This window comes from Meriones unguiculatus, chromosome 19 (assembly GCF_030254825.1).
Source record: "Meriones unguiculatus strain TT.TT164.6M chromosome 19, Bangor_MerUng_6.1, whole genome shotgun sequence".
Classification (NCBI taxonomy): domain Eukaryota; kingdom Metazoa; phylum Chordata; class Mammalia; order Rodentia; family Muridae; genus Meriones; species Meriones unguiculatus.
In genome coordinates, this window is record NC_083366.1 from 12,230,445 (window position 1) to 12,247,366 (window position 16,922).

General features: G+C 39.0%; 1 protein-coding gene across 7 annotated transcripts in view; it reads left to right on the plus strand.

The window, feature by feature from the left end:
* The window catches only part of Trdmt1 (tRNA aspartic acid methyltransferase 1), a 48,370-nt gene that overhangs the window by 24,503 nt on the left and 6,945 nt on the right, over positions 1–16,922 (plus strand). For 4 of the 7 annotated variants that reach the window (XM_060372970.1, XM_060372968.1, XM_060372965.1 and 1 more), the window contains 8 exons: positions 1,900–1,976; positions 3,951–4,022; positions 4,622–4,687; positions 6,788–6,857; positions 7,755–7,838; positions 9,025–9,368; positions 15,032–15,089; positions 15,633–15,762. In XM_060372970.1, coding sequence (XP_060228953.1) covers positions 1,939–1,976; positions 3,951–4,022; positions 4,622–4,687; positions 6,788–6,857; positions 7,755–7,838; positions 9,025–9,368; positions 15,032–15,089; positions 15,633–15,762 — 862 coding nt within the window. In that variant the 5' untranslated portion in view covers positions 1,900–1,938. Of the gene's footprint in view, positions 1–1,899; positions 1,977–3,950; positions 4,023–4,621; positions 4,688–6,787; positions 6,858–7,754; positions 7,839–9,024; positions 9,369–15,031; positions 15,097–15,632; positions 15,763–16,922 lie in introns of those variants that run through there. The other 3 variants (XM_060372966.1, XM_060372971.1, XM_060372967.1) reach the window with 3 other exon arrangements.

Here is a 16,922-nt window from a genome sequence, read left to right on the forward strand (position 1 = left end):
CTTGCTTAGGGAGCCATGGCCTGAGGACAGGATGAGGGGGAGGCCAAGGAGAAGAAGTATGCTTGGTACTCAAATAGAGTGGGGAAGATTGTTGTTCGGTCTCCTCCTCCAGTCTCTCTAGCAGGCAATAGCAGGTGACTTCTGATAGCCAAAGAATGCAGTTGAAGAATGGGTTTATTTGGAATGAATAGAGACTATGGGACTAGGAAGGTAACTGCTAAGAGCTTGATTGTCCAGGGCAGCAAGACCTTGACTGCAGCTCCCTTCAGAGACTGGAATTCAGTCCTGGCTGTGCAGCAGGTCTGCTTTTAAGAAGGCAGCTTTCTCCAGAAAGCGTGCCAGAGAAGTCTTTGTAATCATCTGTGGTCAGGCTGAGACGTCACACATAGGTTCATAACCAGTGGCAGAGCTCCTGAGTAAAAAAGCCATAGAGAAAGCCAAAGTACTCAGTTATTTATCCAGCTAGCGAGTGGGAAGTCACTAGCGACTAGTGTGTAAGTGTTGCAAGCAGACACTTCTCTGAGCTTGTTCACTGTTGTATGCAACAATGGCTGCCATGTAAATGGACAGTTGCTTAATAAACATACTGTACTTACAGAGAAATAGCAGGAAAATGCTGATACAGGATGAAAGGCGCGGAGCCACCCAAAACTGACATTGGATAAATGCTTTCAAGATAAAAAAATTATAATGGAACTTGGTATAGTCCTTAGGAAAAATCTAATTGCTGTAAGTATAGATACATAAAATACTTACACAGGACAGGGTAGGATAAGAACTAGCCAGCTGTAAGGTTTCATTGTTTATCAGTTATATGCTACAGGATAGGAAAGCCATTATTTTATGAGTATAGATTCCATAGTTATATATAAATCATGAACAAATTGATCAGAAGCACATCTGAAGGATGCTCGCAGTGTGACCAAAGTGGCCTTCTTTCAGAAATGCACTAATGCCAAAAGTAAGGATTTTTTTTTTGTTATTATTTAATGCGCTCATTATTGAAAAGAGGAAAACTGTGTCTGAAAGCATTCATAAAATTCAGTTCTTTTTATTGAACATTTTAGTCTCTTGTAATAAAATTTTACAAAATGAGTACTTCCTCAAGATTCATGTGTTATTTCCTGGAGTTATGTTTGTCACTAACTAAATTCAGCAGAGAAAACTGACTCATTCCCAGGTTCACTCACTCTTCATAGAATACAGAGCATAGCATTTCCTGCTTTATCAAAATACTCAAACTTGTTAGAGATTTGTTATAATAATTATAGAGGTGGTTATGCTTGTCTACTCCTCTTACATTTTGGGCCAAGAGTGCTTAATGGGAATTGGCAAGTCCCTGGCATGTTTCTCAATGTTTATCTTCTGATCTATGTATACACATATGTGTTTTTGTATGATTATATAAATGAACAAGTTTGGTGTCATTTAAATTAATCTTGTCTATAATCATTTGAAGTTACTGTGCCAAGAGCAAAACAATAATATAGTTGCTGATACCTGAACACGAGGCCTGTTAATTTGCTCGTGTATTGACAGAGAACACTGGACTGGTAGCTATTCATTACATCACCACACTCGCGAGACAGAGAAGCATTTTCATAGATAGGTACTTAAAGATTCCCCAGGACTTTGCCAGATGTGGTTAAATACAAGATTAAAGTTCCTCATGGTTGAGTCCAAACCCAGCAGTGTTATGCCTGAGACCCCACAGAGGCACAAATGTGGAGGAGTCCAGTGTCCCTTCCTCACAAGACGGCTTTGGGAAGTCGGTGTAACTGAGGCTGCCTTGTGAAGCACTGTCGTTTAAACCCGTGATCTCTGACATCTTTACCTCTAAGTGTTCAGCACTATTCTCTTCATTCTATCCATTTTTTCTTTCAAATGTTCGTTCCTTAGGGCATTTCACTGGAAGAGTTTGACAAGCTATCCTTCAATATGATTTTAATGAGCCCTCCATGTCAGCCATTCACAAGGTTTGTATCACAATTTTTTTTTCTCTTAAGGAAGAGTATGTGTGGGCTAAGAATATAGCTCAGTGGTAAATGCTTGCATTCCTGAGGCCCTGGGTGTAAATGATGAGGGTGACACACACCTCACCCCAAATAAGAAAAGAAAGGGGAAAGAAGAGTAAAGAAGGGAGAAGAGAAGAATGAAGAACTTTGAGGGCCTTAAGCTGAACTCTCATAACTTTAAAATACTTTGTAATGTATCCCTCAATTTTCTCATGTTTATAATTCAGCATCAAGCATAGGAATTGATAGTTACAGTCAGAAGATCAAAATAATTTAATTAATAGTAAATATGTAATAATATGTTATAGTTACATCTAAGGTACATTTATTTTTATTTCAAATTACCTTAATTCCTTTAAACCATTTAGTCTTAAGTATTCAGAGCTAATTCTGATTAGTGAAACAGAATTTCCTTAAGAATTATTTTCTTTGTAAATTACATATGTAAAAAATTAAAAGCTGGCTTACTATATATGTGCAAATTATGTATTTCTCAAAATTAATATTATAATTTAGATTTATAGCTACATTGTAATTTCTCATTTCGAATTTATATGGTAATTTTCAACAATGTATCTCAAGGAATTTTTTCTTAAATCTAGTTCATTTTCTTTTTTTAATAAAATAAATTATTTTAAGTGGCCACAGTAATAGGGTCTTATTAATATTATTTTGGAGGTGAGAAGCTGAGGGATAGAAAGGGTTAACTTTCCTGTGACTATACAGTTAGACAATGTCAAAACCATTATTTGTTAATCATTTTTATATTTTGTGCTAATATGACTAACTGGAGTGTTATGTAATAAATATTCTGATTCAAGTGAATATTCTTGTGCTACATATGTTTTAACATCTTTGAACTTGAGGACGCCTTTCTCCCTGAGGGTTTCTTGTGCCCGTATGTCATACTATCGGCTTGCCACTGCTGTTTCTAATCTTCAGACTTTATAATTGAAAGTAATGATTCATAAATTAGTGTTATATAAATTGTGGCATCTGGTACTGTGAGAACTCTGAAAGTACCATGAGAACATAGAGGAAAAGATGGTGTGTATCGTGCCCAGAGAGGGGAGTTCTTCCAGAGGCATGGTCAGAGCTGTTTGAAGCAGAATAGGAATTTATCCGAGATGGCAGAGGACATTCCATACAAAGGTGGCTTTAAGCATATGGCACAGTGTGGCCTAGAATGTACAGAACAGAATACAGCCTGAGCTTATGTACTACTGCAATGGGCCTAGTGTCTTCTCTCCTGCCATCCTTCCTGTATATTGGCCTAATTCTAGCTGCTGATGTTGGCACTAACTGATTCTGTAGTTGTTATCTGAACTCAGGATGGAAAGGGACCAAATATAAAAACTGATGATTTCTGAGGAATCTGGTTATGTCCAGTTTGATCCCCAGATATACCTCAGACCCACTGATAGATTTAGCCTTGGTGTTAGGTATGGGTAAAGTGACAGAGATGTCACATAGATTAGGACCATGAGCTACTAAGTACTGAAATTTAAGCCCTGATCCTTCCTGTTATTCACACCCAATCCAAGTATTCCTTTCTACTTGAACCTTGACCATGCTGTGAACCTTTGTACAATTTGTTTGATAGCCTGGTACCACCTGCTTACATGAGCTGACCCTAGTTTGTCTACGTAAGCTTCAACTTCTGCTTGTAAATTAAAACCCTGAGATCAAGGGTCTGTTTACACCGGACAAGATTATCTCAGTATTCCTCATTGTTTGGCCTGTTTCAATGGTGGTTATCACCATCTCCATCTGCTCCAGATTATGACCTACCCAACCAGCTTGTTTTTCTTTCTTTTCAATTTTGTTTCATGTGGTGAAGATCAACTTATTTAAATTCTCTTAGCTGACTAAGTCTTTCTCATTTCATTACATAAAGTTTTTGTTAAACTTTTTTGTGTTTTCTTTGCATTTTAGGATTGGCCTTCAGGGCGATATGACTGATCCAAGGACAAATAGCTTTTTGTATATTCTAGATATTCTCCCAAGGTAAAATTTTAGATTCTTAGGATGTACCTTACATTTAAAACTGTGGGTATGAAAGGATGTAACATTTGCCATTTTGTAGAGATTAGCAGTTGTCACATGCACCCCTCTTTTGCCACAACTAATAAAATAACAGCAAATGTTTCACAATTTCATGCTTTTCTCCTTAGTGACTGTCAGAGCTTTCAGTAACCAGCTAATTCTGCTGCCTCTGCTCATTCATAGTAGTCATGCAGATGTATCCAGTGCTAGTGAACACTGCCACCATGGCTGAATGGAAGTCAGTGCTAGTGAATGCTACCTACCACTGTGGCTGAATGGCAGCCAGGGTTAGGGAATGCTGCCACCATGGCTGAATGGCAGCTCTTTGAGCTTTGCAATGCAGAAGCCCTGTGAAAGTCTGTAGTTTGAAATGGGCTTCAATGGAAGTTAACTTCAGCTGTGAGCTTTTTCAAGCATACCATGTCATGGATAAATTAGAGTTAAAATTCTTCTTTTTAAAAAATCTAGAAAGTTTTTTAAACCCCATTTCTCATAAGTTCTGATTTTCTTTTTATGTCATTGTAATTCAATATTTGTATTTCTGTTTGTTTTGGTTTTAGATTACAAAAATTACCCAAGTATATTCTTTTAGAAAATGTGAAAGGTTTTGAATTATCTTCAACAAGGTAAAAATATATATTTATCTTGCTCTATTTTATCGTAGGTACTGTTGTGAGATAAAGATATAAATAATAACTATATATTCTGATGTTTTGTAAAACATGTTTTATTAATAGGTAAAATTTTTACCAATAATATAAAAACATTACATTTTGTTCTGTTCTCATTTTGATTTTCCAGAGTGAATATTGATTTTTGTATTATTTACAAGTATAACTATTTCATGAAGAGCAGCCTCATGATGAACACCTAGTACCCTACAGTTAAATGAGAGAGGTGGCCCAGGGGTAGGGTTCCCTCAGCTACAGCCTATGTGGAAAGAAGGCATCTAGCTGAGTCCTCGATTCACCTGTTGCTCATAACTGTTCCCCTCCGATTTGCCCAGTGAAATTGTAGTTTCAGTTCCCAGAGTCATTTTTCTTTTATTTTTAAAACAGTTTAATAATAATTTTATGCTAGAATATTATTCAAAATCAGTAACACAGTTCATGCAGGGAATATTTCTGTTACTAAATACTATGCCACCTACTTTGTAATATGCTGTTTTAAATTTTTTTTATTAATTACAGTTTATTCACTTTGTATCCCCCTGTAGTTCTCCCCTCGTCCCCTCCCAAACCTATCCTCCCTCCCTTTTCTCCACCCATGCCCCTCCCCCAGTCTACTGATAGGGGAGGTCTTCCTTTCCTTCCTTCTGATCCTACTCTATCAGGTCTCATCAGGACTGGCTGCATTGTCTTCCTCTGTGGCCTGGTAAGGCTGCTCTTTTATCAGGGTGAGGTGATCAAAGAGCAGGCCAATCAGTTCATGTCAGAGACAGTCCCTGTTCCCATTACTATGGAACCCACTTGGACACTAAACTGCCATGGGCTACATCTGTGCAGGGGTTCTAGGTATCGAATTGCAGAGAAACACTTAAAGAAACGCTCAACATCCTTAGCCATCAGGGAAATGCAAATCAAAATGACCCTGAGATTTCACCTTACACCCATCAGAATGGCTAAGATCAAAAACTCAAGTACAACACATGCTGGAGAGGATGTGGAGAAAGGGGAACCCTCCTGTACTGCTGGGGGGAATGTAAACTTGTACAACCACTTTGGAAATCAATCTGGCGTTTTCTCAGACAATGAAGAATAGTGCTACCTCAAGATCAGCTATACCACTCCGAGGCATATATCCAAAAGATGCTCAAGTATACAACAAGGACATTTGCTCAGCCATGTTTGTAGCAGGTTTATTTGTAATAGCCAAAAGCTGGAAACAACCCAGCTGCCCATCAGTTGAGGAATGGATACAGAAATCGTGGTACATTTACACAGTGGAATATTACTCAGCAATAAAAAAACAAGGAAATCATGAAATTTGCAGGCAAATGGTGGGAACTGGAAAAGATCATCCTGAGTGAGGTATCCCAGAAGCAGAAAGACACACGTGGTATAATACTCACTCGTAAGTGGATATTAGACATATAATATAGAATAAACATACTAACATCTGTACATCTAAAGAAACTAATCAAGAATGAGGACTCTGGCTAAGATGCTCAATCCCCATTCAGAAAGGCAAAGAGGATGGACATCAGAAGAGGGAGAAAACAGGGAACAGGACAGGAGCCTACCATAGAGGGCCTCTGAAAGGTTCCACCCTGCAGGGTATCAAAGCAGATACTGAGACTTATAGCCAAACTTTGGGCAGAGTGCAGGGGATCTTATGAAAGAAGTGGGAATTAGTAAGATCTGGAGAGGACAGGAGCTCCACAAGGAGAGCAACAGAACCAGAAAATCTGGGCACAGGGGTCTTTTCTGAGATTGATACTCCAACCAAGGACCATTTGTAAAGATAACCCAGAACCATTTAGTTAACCAGTTCAGCTTTCATCACTTGATCACATTGTCTGGCAGCTCTATTTACTGTGCTAGAGATTCCTCTATTAACATTTTATTAAAATGCAATTCCTCAAGTAATGACTTGGGAGCCTTGTCTCTAAATGGCTTGAATAAAGGTGGGCTTTTACTGACATTGAAGACTTGTTTGCTCTTTTAGAAGAATGTACTTTCTAAGCAGTAGCTGGATGATTTTCTCTTTGACTCTTTTCTTTCTAGAGGGCTGCTGATAAAAACTTTAGAAGCCTGTGGCTTTCAGTATCAGGAGTTTCTACTATCTCCCTCCTCTGTAAGTACTATAATTCAAACCTTTATATAAGTGATCACTTACGGGAGTTTGATGTCATAAACAAAATAGATCTATTTTCAATGTTTCACATTAGCGTTAAATTAGCTCAGACAAGAATCTTACTTTCTGAAGAACATGGTGCATGCCTGTACATAAAATAGGTTCATCAGATATTATGTATTTTTATTTTTGGAAAATAAATGATTGTAGCTTTTGAAAATAAATGGAGTTTTACATGTCTAAATCATGTGTCTTACATTCAGTAAGACACATGCTCTAAGTAATGCAAGATTGAAAACAAAGTAGACATACTATTTATAATTTCTTTTTGTTGCATGACATTAGGATGCAATCATTGCTTTCATTTCATGTAAGAAATTAAAATACTTGTTTCTTGAAATTTTGATTGTATTAAAATTGAAGTTTGATTGCATTAAATATTGTATTTGCAATTGTTCTTTTTAGTTTCTTATCATTAGCTGTATTATACAGTTCTTTGTTCACAAATGATAAAATCTAGTTTAAAAATTTAATGTGTAAGTTGGCAGTTGGCAGTGTAAGTGATCTCTTTAACTTTATTTTACATCATTGCCTCTTCTACAGTATAGTAACTCCTGCTGTTGAAAAGGAAAAGTAATAACAAATAAAAATGTCTATATTTCTTCTTATTTGGATACATGGATATATGCTTTGTCAGGAATAATCTTTAGTCAACTAAAGGCACAGAACAACAATTTAACTGGCTTAGATTCTTCTGTAAGAAAGTCTTCCAAAAATCAGTAGCAACATTTGCTTTGGCAGAAACTAGGTGTGTGTCTGTCTGAGTCTGTATGCTAGGTGCTGAATGAAGTTGGTTCAGATTTCATATGGTAACTATCCCTTCTGTTTTGCTTGCAGCTTGGCATTCCAAACTCAAGGTTACGGTATTTTCTCATCGCAAAGCTTCAGTCAGAGCCTTTACCTTTTCAAGTCCCTGGTCAGGTATTGTTGTTGCTACTAATATTACTGTTTACTGATGAATAAACCTCAGTTTTCCAGTTTCTTCTCAGTAACTGCTTAGGGCTTCTGTGCCTATTGAGTTTATAATGCAGCTCATCTTTGCATCCATTTCCAGATCTCTGCTTTTCCTGATATCACTTTTCACTAAACTAAACAAAGCCAAAACTCACAAAGGCTTTATAAGTTTAAAAATTATCATTAGTGTTGTTATTCCATCATAACTCTCGTGACCACTGACTGTTAAATTTGTCATTTTCTTTTCCCATTTACAGCTGTTGATTACTTCTGATAAAATATAAATGCTGTTTTTAATTGGCCTGTTTAAACATATTTATTATACTTTCTCTGGTGCCAACATTATTTATCTTAATTGATTAAAATGTGGTAACGATTAGCATAAGCTAACATCAAGTTCTCAAATGCTAAGTTGGGATTCTTGTTGAAAAATTGTATGTGTTTTCATAAGAAATGAGGAAGGATAACAGTTTTCAGTGGCTCAAAGAACTTTGTTTTGCATAATCATTGTGAACAAAGCCCAACAGCCTGTCAGTCCTACCAGTGAGGACCAGCTTTGTCCCTTGACTCTCCTGTGATAGACACTCTTTCCCATACTGGACAGTTCCAGAAACAATGTGAAGAGTATGTTAAGGAAGACCTAATCACTAAGAATTCCTTGACTCCTCATCTGTGAAATAGAAGTTTATGCATGATTATGATCCATGCCCACTGGCTACCCTCACCCCCATGAGATGTCAGTGTTCTAAGTGTTCTCGGTGAAAAACACTGCAAGTTTTGTTTTAGATTTGAGGATGTTTGCAGTCTTGTCTTTTTAAAGAAGGAGTTTGATAAGCTTTTATTCTATATGCATTTTCCAATGTCAGTGTTTCTCCTTAAACTTCTTTTCCAGTTGTGTATCTGATTTTAAATTTTGTGAGCTTTTCCATTACTAAGTACAGCAAACAGGAATTCTGTGAAATAAATCCTCTGCACCTCACTTTTTGCATACATGGCTGTATAATTAATAACTTCCAACAATATCTCATGTAAATACAAGCTAACCAGTGTCTGTCTTTTTAGCAATTTCCACGTCTTCAGTTGACATTACTAATTTGTCTCTTATTTTAAATAAAACTTTGACCGTTGTGTAATTTTTTAAATTTAATGCCAGATACTGATGGAGTTTCCTAAAATTGTAACTGTACAGCCACAAAAAAATGCAGTAGTTGCAGAAAATAAGCCAAGACTGAAGAGAACCGAACCAAATGTCTGCTTTGATAGCAGCAGCACACAGTGTTCTGGAAAAGATACCATTCTTTTTAAGCTTGAAACTGCACAAGAAATTGACAGAAAACAGCAACAGGACAGTGACCTCTCTGTGCAAATGCTGAAAGATTTTCTTGAGGATGATGACACAAATCAGTACTTTTTACCACCAAAGTTATTGCTGCGCTACGCTCTTTTACTGGATATTGTCAAGCCCACGTCCCGAAGGTCCACCTGCTTTACCAAAGGGTAAGTTTGAAAGAGACCTCCTCCGTGTTGATGTAAAATAATCATGTTTCATAGCTAATCTTTTAGTCTTCTCAGAACAAGAAGTGGTTGAGAAAGTGTTTCTTCTCGGCTGACTTTTCCCTGGTTAGAGCTGGAGTGATCCCTCCTGTGCAGAGCGTGCTGTGCACCACCCACAGTACTCATGGAGCACAAGGCCATTCGTGGACAACCCATGTATAGCTCAGGGACTTGTGTTAACATGATCTCTGTAGTTTGTGAATATAATATTGTCACTTTTTTTTTCCCCGCCAGACACATCAAACCTCAAGAGTAATGCTTATTGGTGTACTTAAAAGATTACATTTTAGGTGAATAGACTTTAGTAGGTTCATCCTATATTATATGCCTGTATGAGTGAGTGTATACCCTGTGTGGCTTTCTGCTTCTGGGATAGCTCACTCAGGATGATTTACCTGCAAATTTCATGATTTCCTTGTTTTTCACTGCTGAGTAATATTCCATTGTGTAGATGTACTATAATTTCTGTATCCATTCTTTAGTTGAGGGACATCTGGGCTGTTTCCAGCTTCTGGCTATTACAAATAGAGCTGCGACAAACATGGTTGAGCAAATGTCCTTATTGTGTACTTGGGCCTCTTTTGGATATATGCCTAGGAGTGGTATAGCTGGATCTTGAAGAAGCGCTATTCCTAGTTGTCTGAGAAAGCACCAGATTGATTTCCAGAGTGGTTGTACAAGTTTACATTCCCACCAGTAGTGGAGGAGGGTTCCCCTTTCTCCACATCCTCTCTAGCATGTGTTGTCACTTGGGTCTGTACACCTAAAGAAACTAATCAAGAGGGAAGACTCTGGCTAAAATGCTCAATCCCCATCCCTAAAGGCAAAGAGGATGGACATCAGAAGAAGAAGAAGAAAACAGGAAACAACCTAGGAACCTGCCATAGAGGGCCTCTGAAAGGCTCTGCCTTGCAGAATATCAAAGCAGATGCTGAGACTTATGGCCAACTGTTAGGCAGAGAGCAGGGAATCTTATGAAAGAAATGGGAAATAGTAAGATCTGGAGAGGACAGGAGCTCCACAAGGAGAGGAACAGAACCAAAAAATCTGAGCACAGGGGTCTTTCCTGAGACTGATACTCCAACCAAGGACTATGCATGGAGATAATCTAGAACCCCTGCACAGATGTAGCTCATGGCAGTTCAGTGTCCAAATTGGTTCCAAAGTAATGGAAACAGGGACTGTCTCTGACTCAACTGATTGGCCTGCTCTTTGATCACCATCCCCTGATGGGGGAGCAGCATTACCAGGCCACAGAGGAAGACAATGCAACCACTCCTGGTGAGATCTGATAGACTAGGATCAGAAGGAAGGAGAGGAAGACCTCCTCTATCAGTGGACTTGGGGAGGGGCATGCGTGGAGAAGGGGGAGGGAAGGTAGGATTGAGAAGGTAGGAGAGTAGGGTTTATGGGGGGATACAAAGTGAATAAAGTGTAATTAATAAAAATTAAAATAAAAATATTAAATTAAAAAAGATTACATTTTAATCTAAAGAAGTAAAATTGAGTCATCCAGGTACAACTTCCATCCCTGATCTTAAGCTGTACTATAGAGCAACAGTTATAAAAACTGCATGGTACTGGCATAGAAACAGAATGGTAGATCAGTGGAACCAAACAGAAGACCCAGAAATAAACCCACACACTTATGGACACCTGATCTTTGACAACAATGCCAAAACCATACAATGGAAAAAAGATAGTATCTCCAACAAATGCTGCTGGTCTAACTGGATGTCTACATGTAGAAAAATGCAAATAGATCCATACTTATCACCCTGCACAAAACTAAAGTCCAAGTGGATCAAAGACTTCAATATAAAACCAGACACACTAGACTTTATTGTTAGAAGAAAAGGTAGGCAGGAGCCTTGAACTCATTGGCACAGGAGACAACTTCCTGAATAGAACACCAACAGCACAGGCTCAAAGAGCAACAATCAATAAATGGGACCTCATGAAACTGAAAAGCTTCTGTAAAGCAAAGGACACTGTCATCAAAACAAAACGACTGCCTACAGATTGGGAAAGTATCTTCACCAACCCTTTATCTGACAGAGGGCAGTATATATAAAGAACTAAAGAAGCTGAAAAGCAGCAAATCAACTAATCCAATTAAAAAATGGGGAACAGAGCTAAACAGAATTCTCTGTAGAGGAATGTCGAATGGCAGAGAAACATTTAAAGAAATGCTCAACATCATTAGCCATCACGGAAATGCAAATCAAAACGACCCTGAGATTTCACCTTACACCCATCAGAATGGCTAATGTCAAAAACTCAAGTGACAATACATGTTGGAGAGGTTGTGGAGAAAGGGGAACCTGTTGGTATAATGTTCTTTAAAATGTATACGCCTTACCCTTGTTAATTCAAATGCTGATTTCCCCACCCCCAACTCTCTGGTTTCAATCTGGATATTGCATTGTGATACTCATTATAAGCATCCTGTCTCAACTCTTGTGTAAACAGGACAAAATAAAGCAACTAGATACAAAGTTGTGCAATGGGAGGAGCCAGAGGACAGGAAAGAGGGGAGGAGTGAGAGAGCAGGAGAAGAGTGGGAGGAGAAGGGGCGAGAAGAGATCAAGGAGAACAGAGCTGGAGGAGAGATCTTGGAGGATGTGGAGCATGAACCAGACCTAAGATTTCACAAAAAGCAAGTATAATGTGGGAAATCTAAATGTTAGGAAACTGAGGGCTTGGAGGTTTAGGAGGGAGTAAATATTGCCCAGCATTGTGTTCTAGGTTAACTAAAAACCCAGTCTCTGTGTGGTGATTTGGTTATACAGCTGTTTAAGATTAACAGCAAGCTTTACCAGAAGATAAACCCATAGGAAATTTTAATAACCGCCTACAACAGGAACCCTCCTCCACTGCTGGTGGGAATGTAAACTTGTACAACCACTCTGGAAATTAATTTGGCGCTTTCTCAGACAAATAGGAATAGCGCTTCCACAAGATCTAGCCATATCACTCCTAGGCATATATCCAAAAGAGGCTCAAGTATACAATAAGGACATTTGCTCAACCATGTTTGTAGCAGCCTTATTTATAATAGCCAGAAGCTGGAAACAGCCCAGATGCCCCTCAACTGAAGAATGGATGCAGAAATTGTGGTACATCTACACAATGGAGTATTATTCTGCAATGAAAAACAAGGAAATCATGAAATTTGCAGGTAAATGGTGGGAACTGGAAAGGATCATCCTGACTGAGCTGTCCCAGAAGCAGAAAGACACACACGGTATATACTTACTCATATAGACATATAACATAGAATAAACCTACCAAAATCTGTACATCTAAACGAACTAATCAAGAGAGAGGACCCTGACTAAAACACTCAATCCCCATCCTGAAAGGCAAAGGGGATAGACATCAGAAGAAGAAGAAGAAAACAGGAAACAACTTAGGAACCTGCCACAAAGGGGCCTCTGAAAGGCTCTGCCCTGCAGACTATCAAAGCAGACGCTGAGACTTATGGCCTACTGTTGGGCAGAGTGCATGGAATCTTATGTAAGAAGTGGGAAATAGTAAGATATGGAGATGACAGGAACCCCACAAGAAGAGTAACAGAACCAGAAAATTTGAACACAGGTTTCTTCCCAGAGACTCATACTTCAACCAAGTACCATTCATGGAGATAACCTAGAACCCCTGCACAGATGTAGCCCATGGTAGTTTAGTGTCCAAGTGGCTTACATAGTAAGGGGAAGAGGGACTGCCTCTGACATAATCTGATTGGCCTGCTCTTTGATCACCTCCCCCTGAAGGAAGAGCAGCCTTACCAGGCCACAGAAGATGACAATGCAGCCACTCCTGATGTGATCTGATACACTTAGATCAGAAGGAAGGAGAGGAGGACCTCCCCTATCAGTGAACTTGGGGAGGGGCATGTGTGAAGAAGGGGGAGGGGGGTGGAACAGGGAGGAGAGGAGGGAGGGGCTTATGGGGGGATACAAAGTGAATAAAGTGTAATTAATTTAAAAAAAAAACTCATTTAGGGTTTTAAACAACTGATGTATTTTCATGTTCCCAAATTTGAAAGTTACTGAGATTATAAAATCCCTACTATATTTTTCTCTTGGTGTCTGTTGTTACCAGCCTGTGATACCAATAGACTGCATGGCTTTCCAAAGGAGTTGTTAATACTGCTTGCCAGAATGACCATAAAAGAATCTTTTCTGATCATAGCTACAAATCCCCCTACTCCTAAGGTCCAGCCAAAACCTGAGGTATGATTCTCCAAAGTTTAAACTTGGAACCAATGAATTTATAGGGCCTCCCTCCAGCCTGTAGGTGAGGGGTTACTTACAGGGCTGTGGGTGCTCCACCCCCCAGCAGGCTGCACCTGGAAAGTCCTATCTAGTAGGAATGATGGCTTGCCTTTGTATGCACAAATGGAGGACCCTTCATCTAGTCTTCCCTGCCCTAGTCCCTCCCCTACGCCACATGCAGTTAAGGCAGAGTCACTGGTAGTAGGAAGCAGCTGAATACTCAGGTGAAGCCTGTGACCCTGTCATTCCTCCATGAAGGGCAAAACAGTCAATAGGCCCAGCTGGGGTAACCTTTTGTAAGAAGCACAGGGAAATTTCTAAAATGGTGGCTGCTGGCTTGGAAGATAGTCACTCATAATCTTCTTTGGATATTGTTGCTATGTTAATATGAAAATTCTTTTTATGTTCATGGTAAAAGAGGATCATAGTTTTATTGGTTACCTATTGTTGAACATTTAGGGTTTTGCTCTGGATTGTTTCTTGACTTATGACAATTTTTGACTATTTTTTTAAGCTTAAAATAATGGGGAAAATTGTGCTTTTTTAGGAAAAATAAAGTTTAAGAACCTATCTCTAATTTGTGCATGCTCCTTGACTTCATTCACTAGGTAGGCAGTGTGTGATGAGACAAATCAAACCTTTGTTTTTTGCATGCTAGTTTTCTGTCTGTGGAGAAGGCACTGCTGTCCGACAGCCATAAAGACTCTCTACTTTAAGGATCTGCCCGTGTGTGTTTAGGACAAAGGAGTTATTACTGTAAAGACTCCCCTCAGCTGCTGTCCATTACCAAGTCCAATAGGTTCTGTTTAGGACCCTCATGAAATAACTTATCAATTCTGTAATAAAAAGCAACCTTAATATTCTTTTATAGTAAAGATGACATAAAGGAAATCTGGCTATGGCAGTCTCTTCTGCTAAAGATGGCACGCACAGCCATTCACACATACTCATGTGCATGCACACACATGCAGAGCACATGTAAATATAGCTAGGCATGGTGGTTTGCACTTGTGATCTCAGCTCTGGGGAAGTGAGTCAGGTAGATCCCTGGGCCTTGCTGGCTGGCCAGCTTCACCTATTTGGTGTGTTGACACCAGGGAGAGAGCCTGCCTCCAAAAAACACTGGACTGTGCTCTAAGGTTGGATACCCAGGGTTGTCCTGCCCCCCCCCCAACATGCACACATATGCATATCTGCATACACATAAACAGACACACACACTCACACATGAATACATACACATGCAATGAAATATAGTTGTTTTGTTTTTTTTTAATTTGGCATTAAATACATCAGGTGTTACATAATTCTCATGTTACTTTTCAGCTATGGAAGCTACATAGAAGGGACAGGCTCTGTGCTGCAGACTGCGGAGGATGTGCAGGTACCATGTATGTTTTCAAACTAAAGCTTTCTGTTCAGTAACACTACTTTTAATATTTAATTTAAGAATAGTAAAATAATTTTAAACGTTCAACTGAAAGTGGCTATATATGTTACTTATACACACGTACACAATTTATTTTCTGTGAAGTGATTCTTTTACTTTTTATTTTCCTGTTAGCATTATGAAATAAAATGACTTTGTTAGTTGGCTCAGTTTCCTATATCTTTTTATAATTTTCTAACATATATTTACTGTTATGTCTTAGTTTTAAGGGGTCACAAATGACAATAAACTGAAAATGATCCTGTTCTGTTTAATGCGAGTCTTTTCTTTCTCCTAGTCTGTTGCCACTATTGAACCAATCATACAGTTGTTGCACAGAAATCCTTTGCTTATACGTTCTGCTGCTGTGTGGCACAGCACATTGCTTGTCCACTGCTCTTGACCTGCCTCACAACTGGAAAGCTTGAGTCTGGTCATACAGTACTTTTTAATTTCTCTTTTTTGTTGTTGTTGTTTGTTTGTTTGTTTGTTTAACAGATTGAAAGTATCTATAAATCTCTTACTGATTTGCCGCCAGAAGAAAAGATAGCTAAGTTGTCAATGCTTAAGCTGCGATATTTCACACCTAAAGAAATTGCAAATCTCCAGGGATTTCCTCCAGAATTTGGTATGTGAGAATAATGTAAATCACAGCTTTCCTTCATTAAAGGTCTCAGCATTTCATTAGGAACACACGTGTGTTTTATAAATGAATCCATGCAATTCAAAAACAGGTGAGTTTTTGAATCCTTCCTCCTTTCTGCTGTAACTTCTGGATTTTTCCTGACTTGTCTTCACTTCAATCACATCTCAGTCAATTCCCTTCTGACCTTATTTTTCTTTCTTTTTTTAATTTTAATTTTTTCTTCACAATTTATTCATTATATATCCCGATTGAAGCCCCTCCCTCAACTTCCCCTGTCCCACCCTCTCCCACACTTTTCCCCATCTCCTTCCCCTAGTCCACTGTAACGGGGAGTTTGCCACTTTTGCCATCTGCCCATAGCTTGTTAAGTCTTGGTCTTATTTTTTTCTCTGCTGTAAATACAGTAGTGAGTTGGAGTCCACTTAGGTTGTGGGGGACAAAATTGAAAGGGGAATCTCCTCAATTGGCTCATTTTGTTGTTATTTTTATTAACCCAGAGCCTCAAGTGGGCTACATTGAGCTACTTTACCCCAGCCCTTCCCTTTGTATTTCTTTTTATATTGAGACAGATTTTTTTTAGTTGACCAGGCTAGTCATGAGCCTAGCCCAGGTGGTCCTTGAACTCAAGATCCTCCTGCCTCAGCCCCCTCCATAGCTGAGAATATAGGCTGTACTACCAAGCTCAGTTTGGCTCAATTGGCTTCTTCAACATAAAGTAAAGGGCAGCTGAGTTAACTAGTTGTTGGGCAAGGGTTGTATTTGTGGTTGTTTTTCACTTTCGCAAAGATAAGTTCTTATCACATATTTGCCTTGTTCTCCACTTTAAGGAATGTAAGGGGCATTCAGTAACAGGGGATTTCACAAACACAAGCAAAGATAGAGGGAAGGCAAAGTCCTCATTCTACCATAGTGCAGGAAATCCAGGGATTAAACCCATGAAGCTTGGACACTGCCCTGTGTGCTTACAGAAGACCAAGCTTTCCCTGGTTCCATTGCCGCCAGCACTCGTAGCTCTGAGAGATGCACCTGGCTAGATAGGCAAAGGGAAAAACAGACCTACCCAGCATGCTTCCTGGGTAAGGAGAAGATCTGCCTTTGAGAACCCTGCTTGAGCATTTGAGTATAGAAGGGAAACATTATTA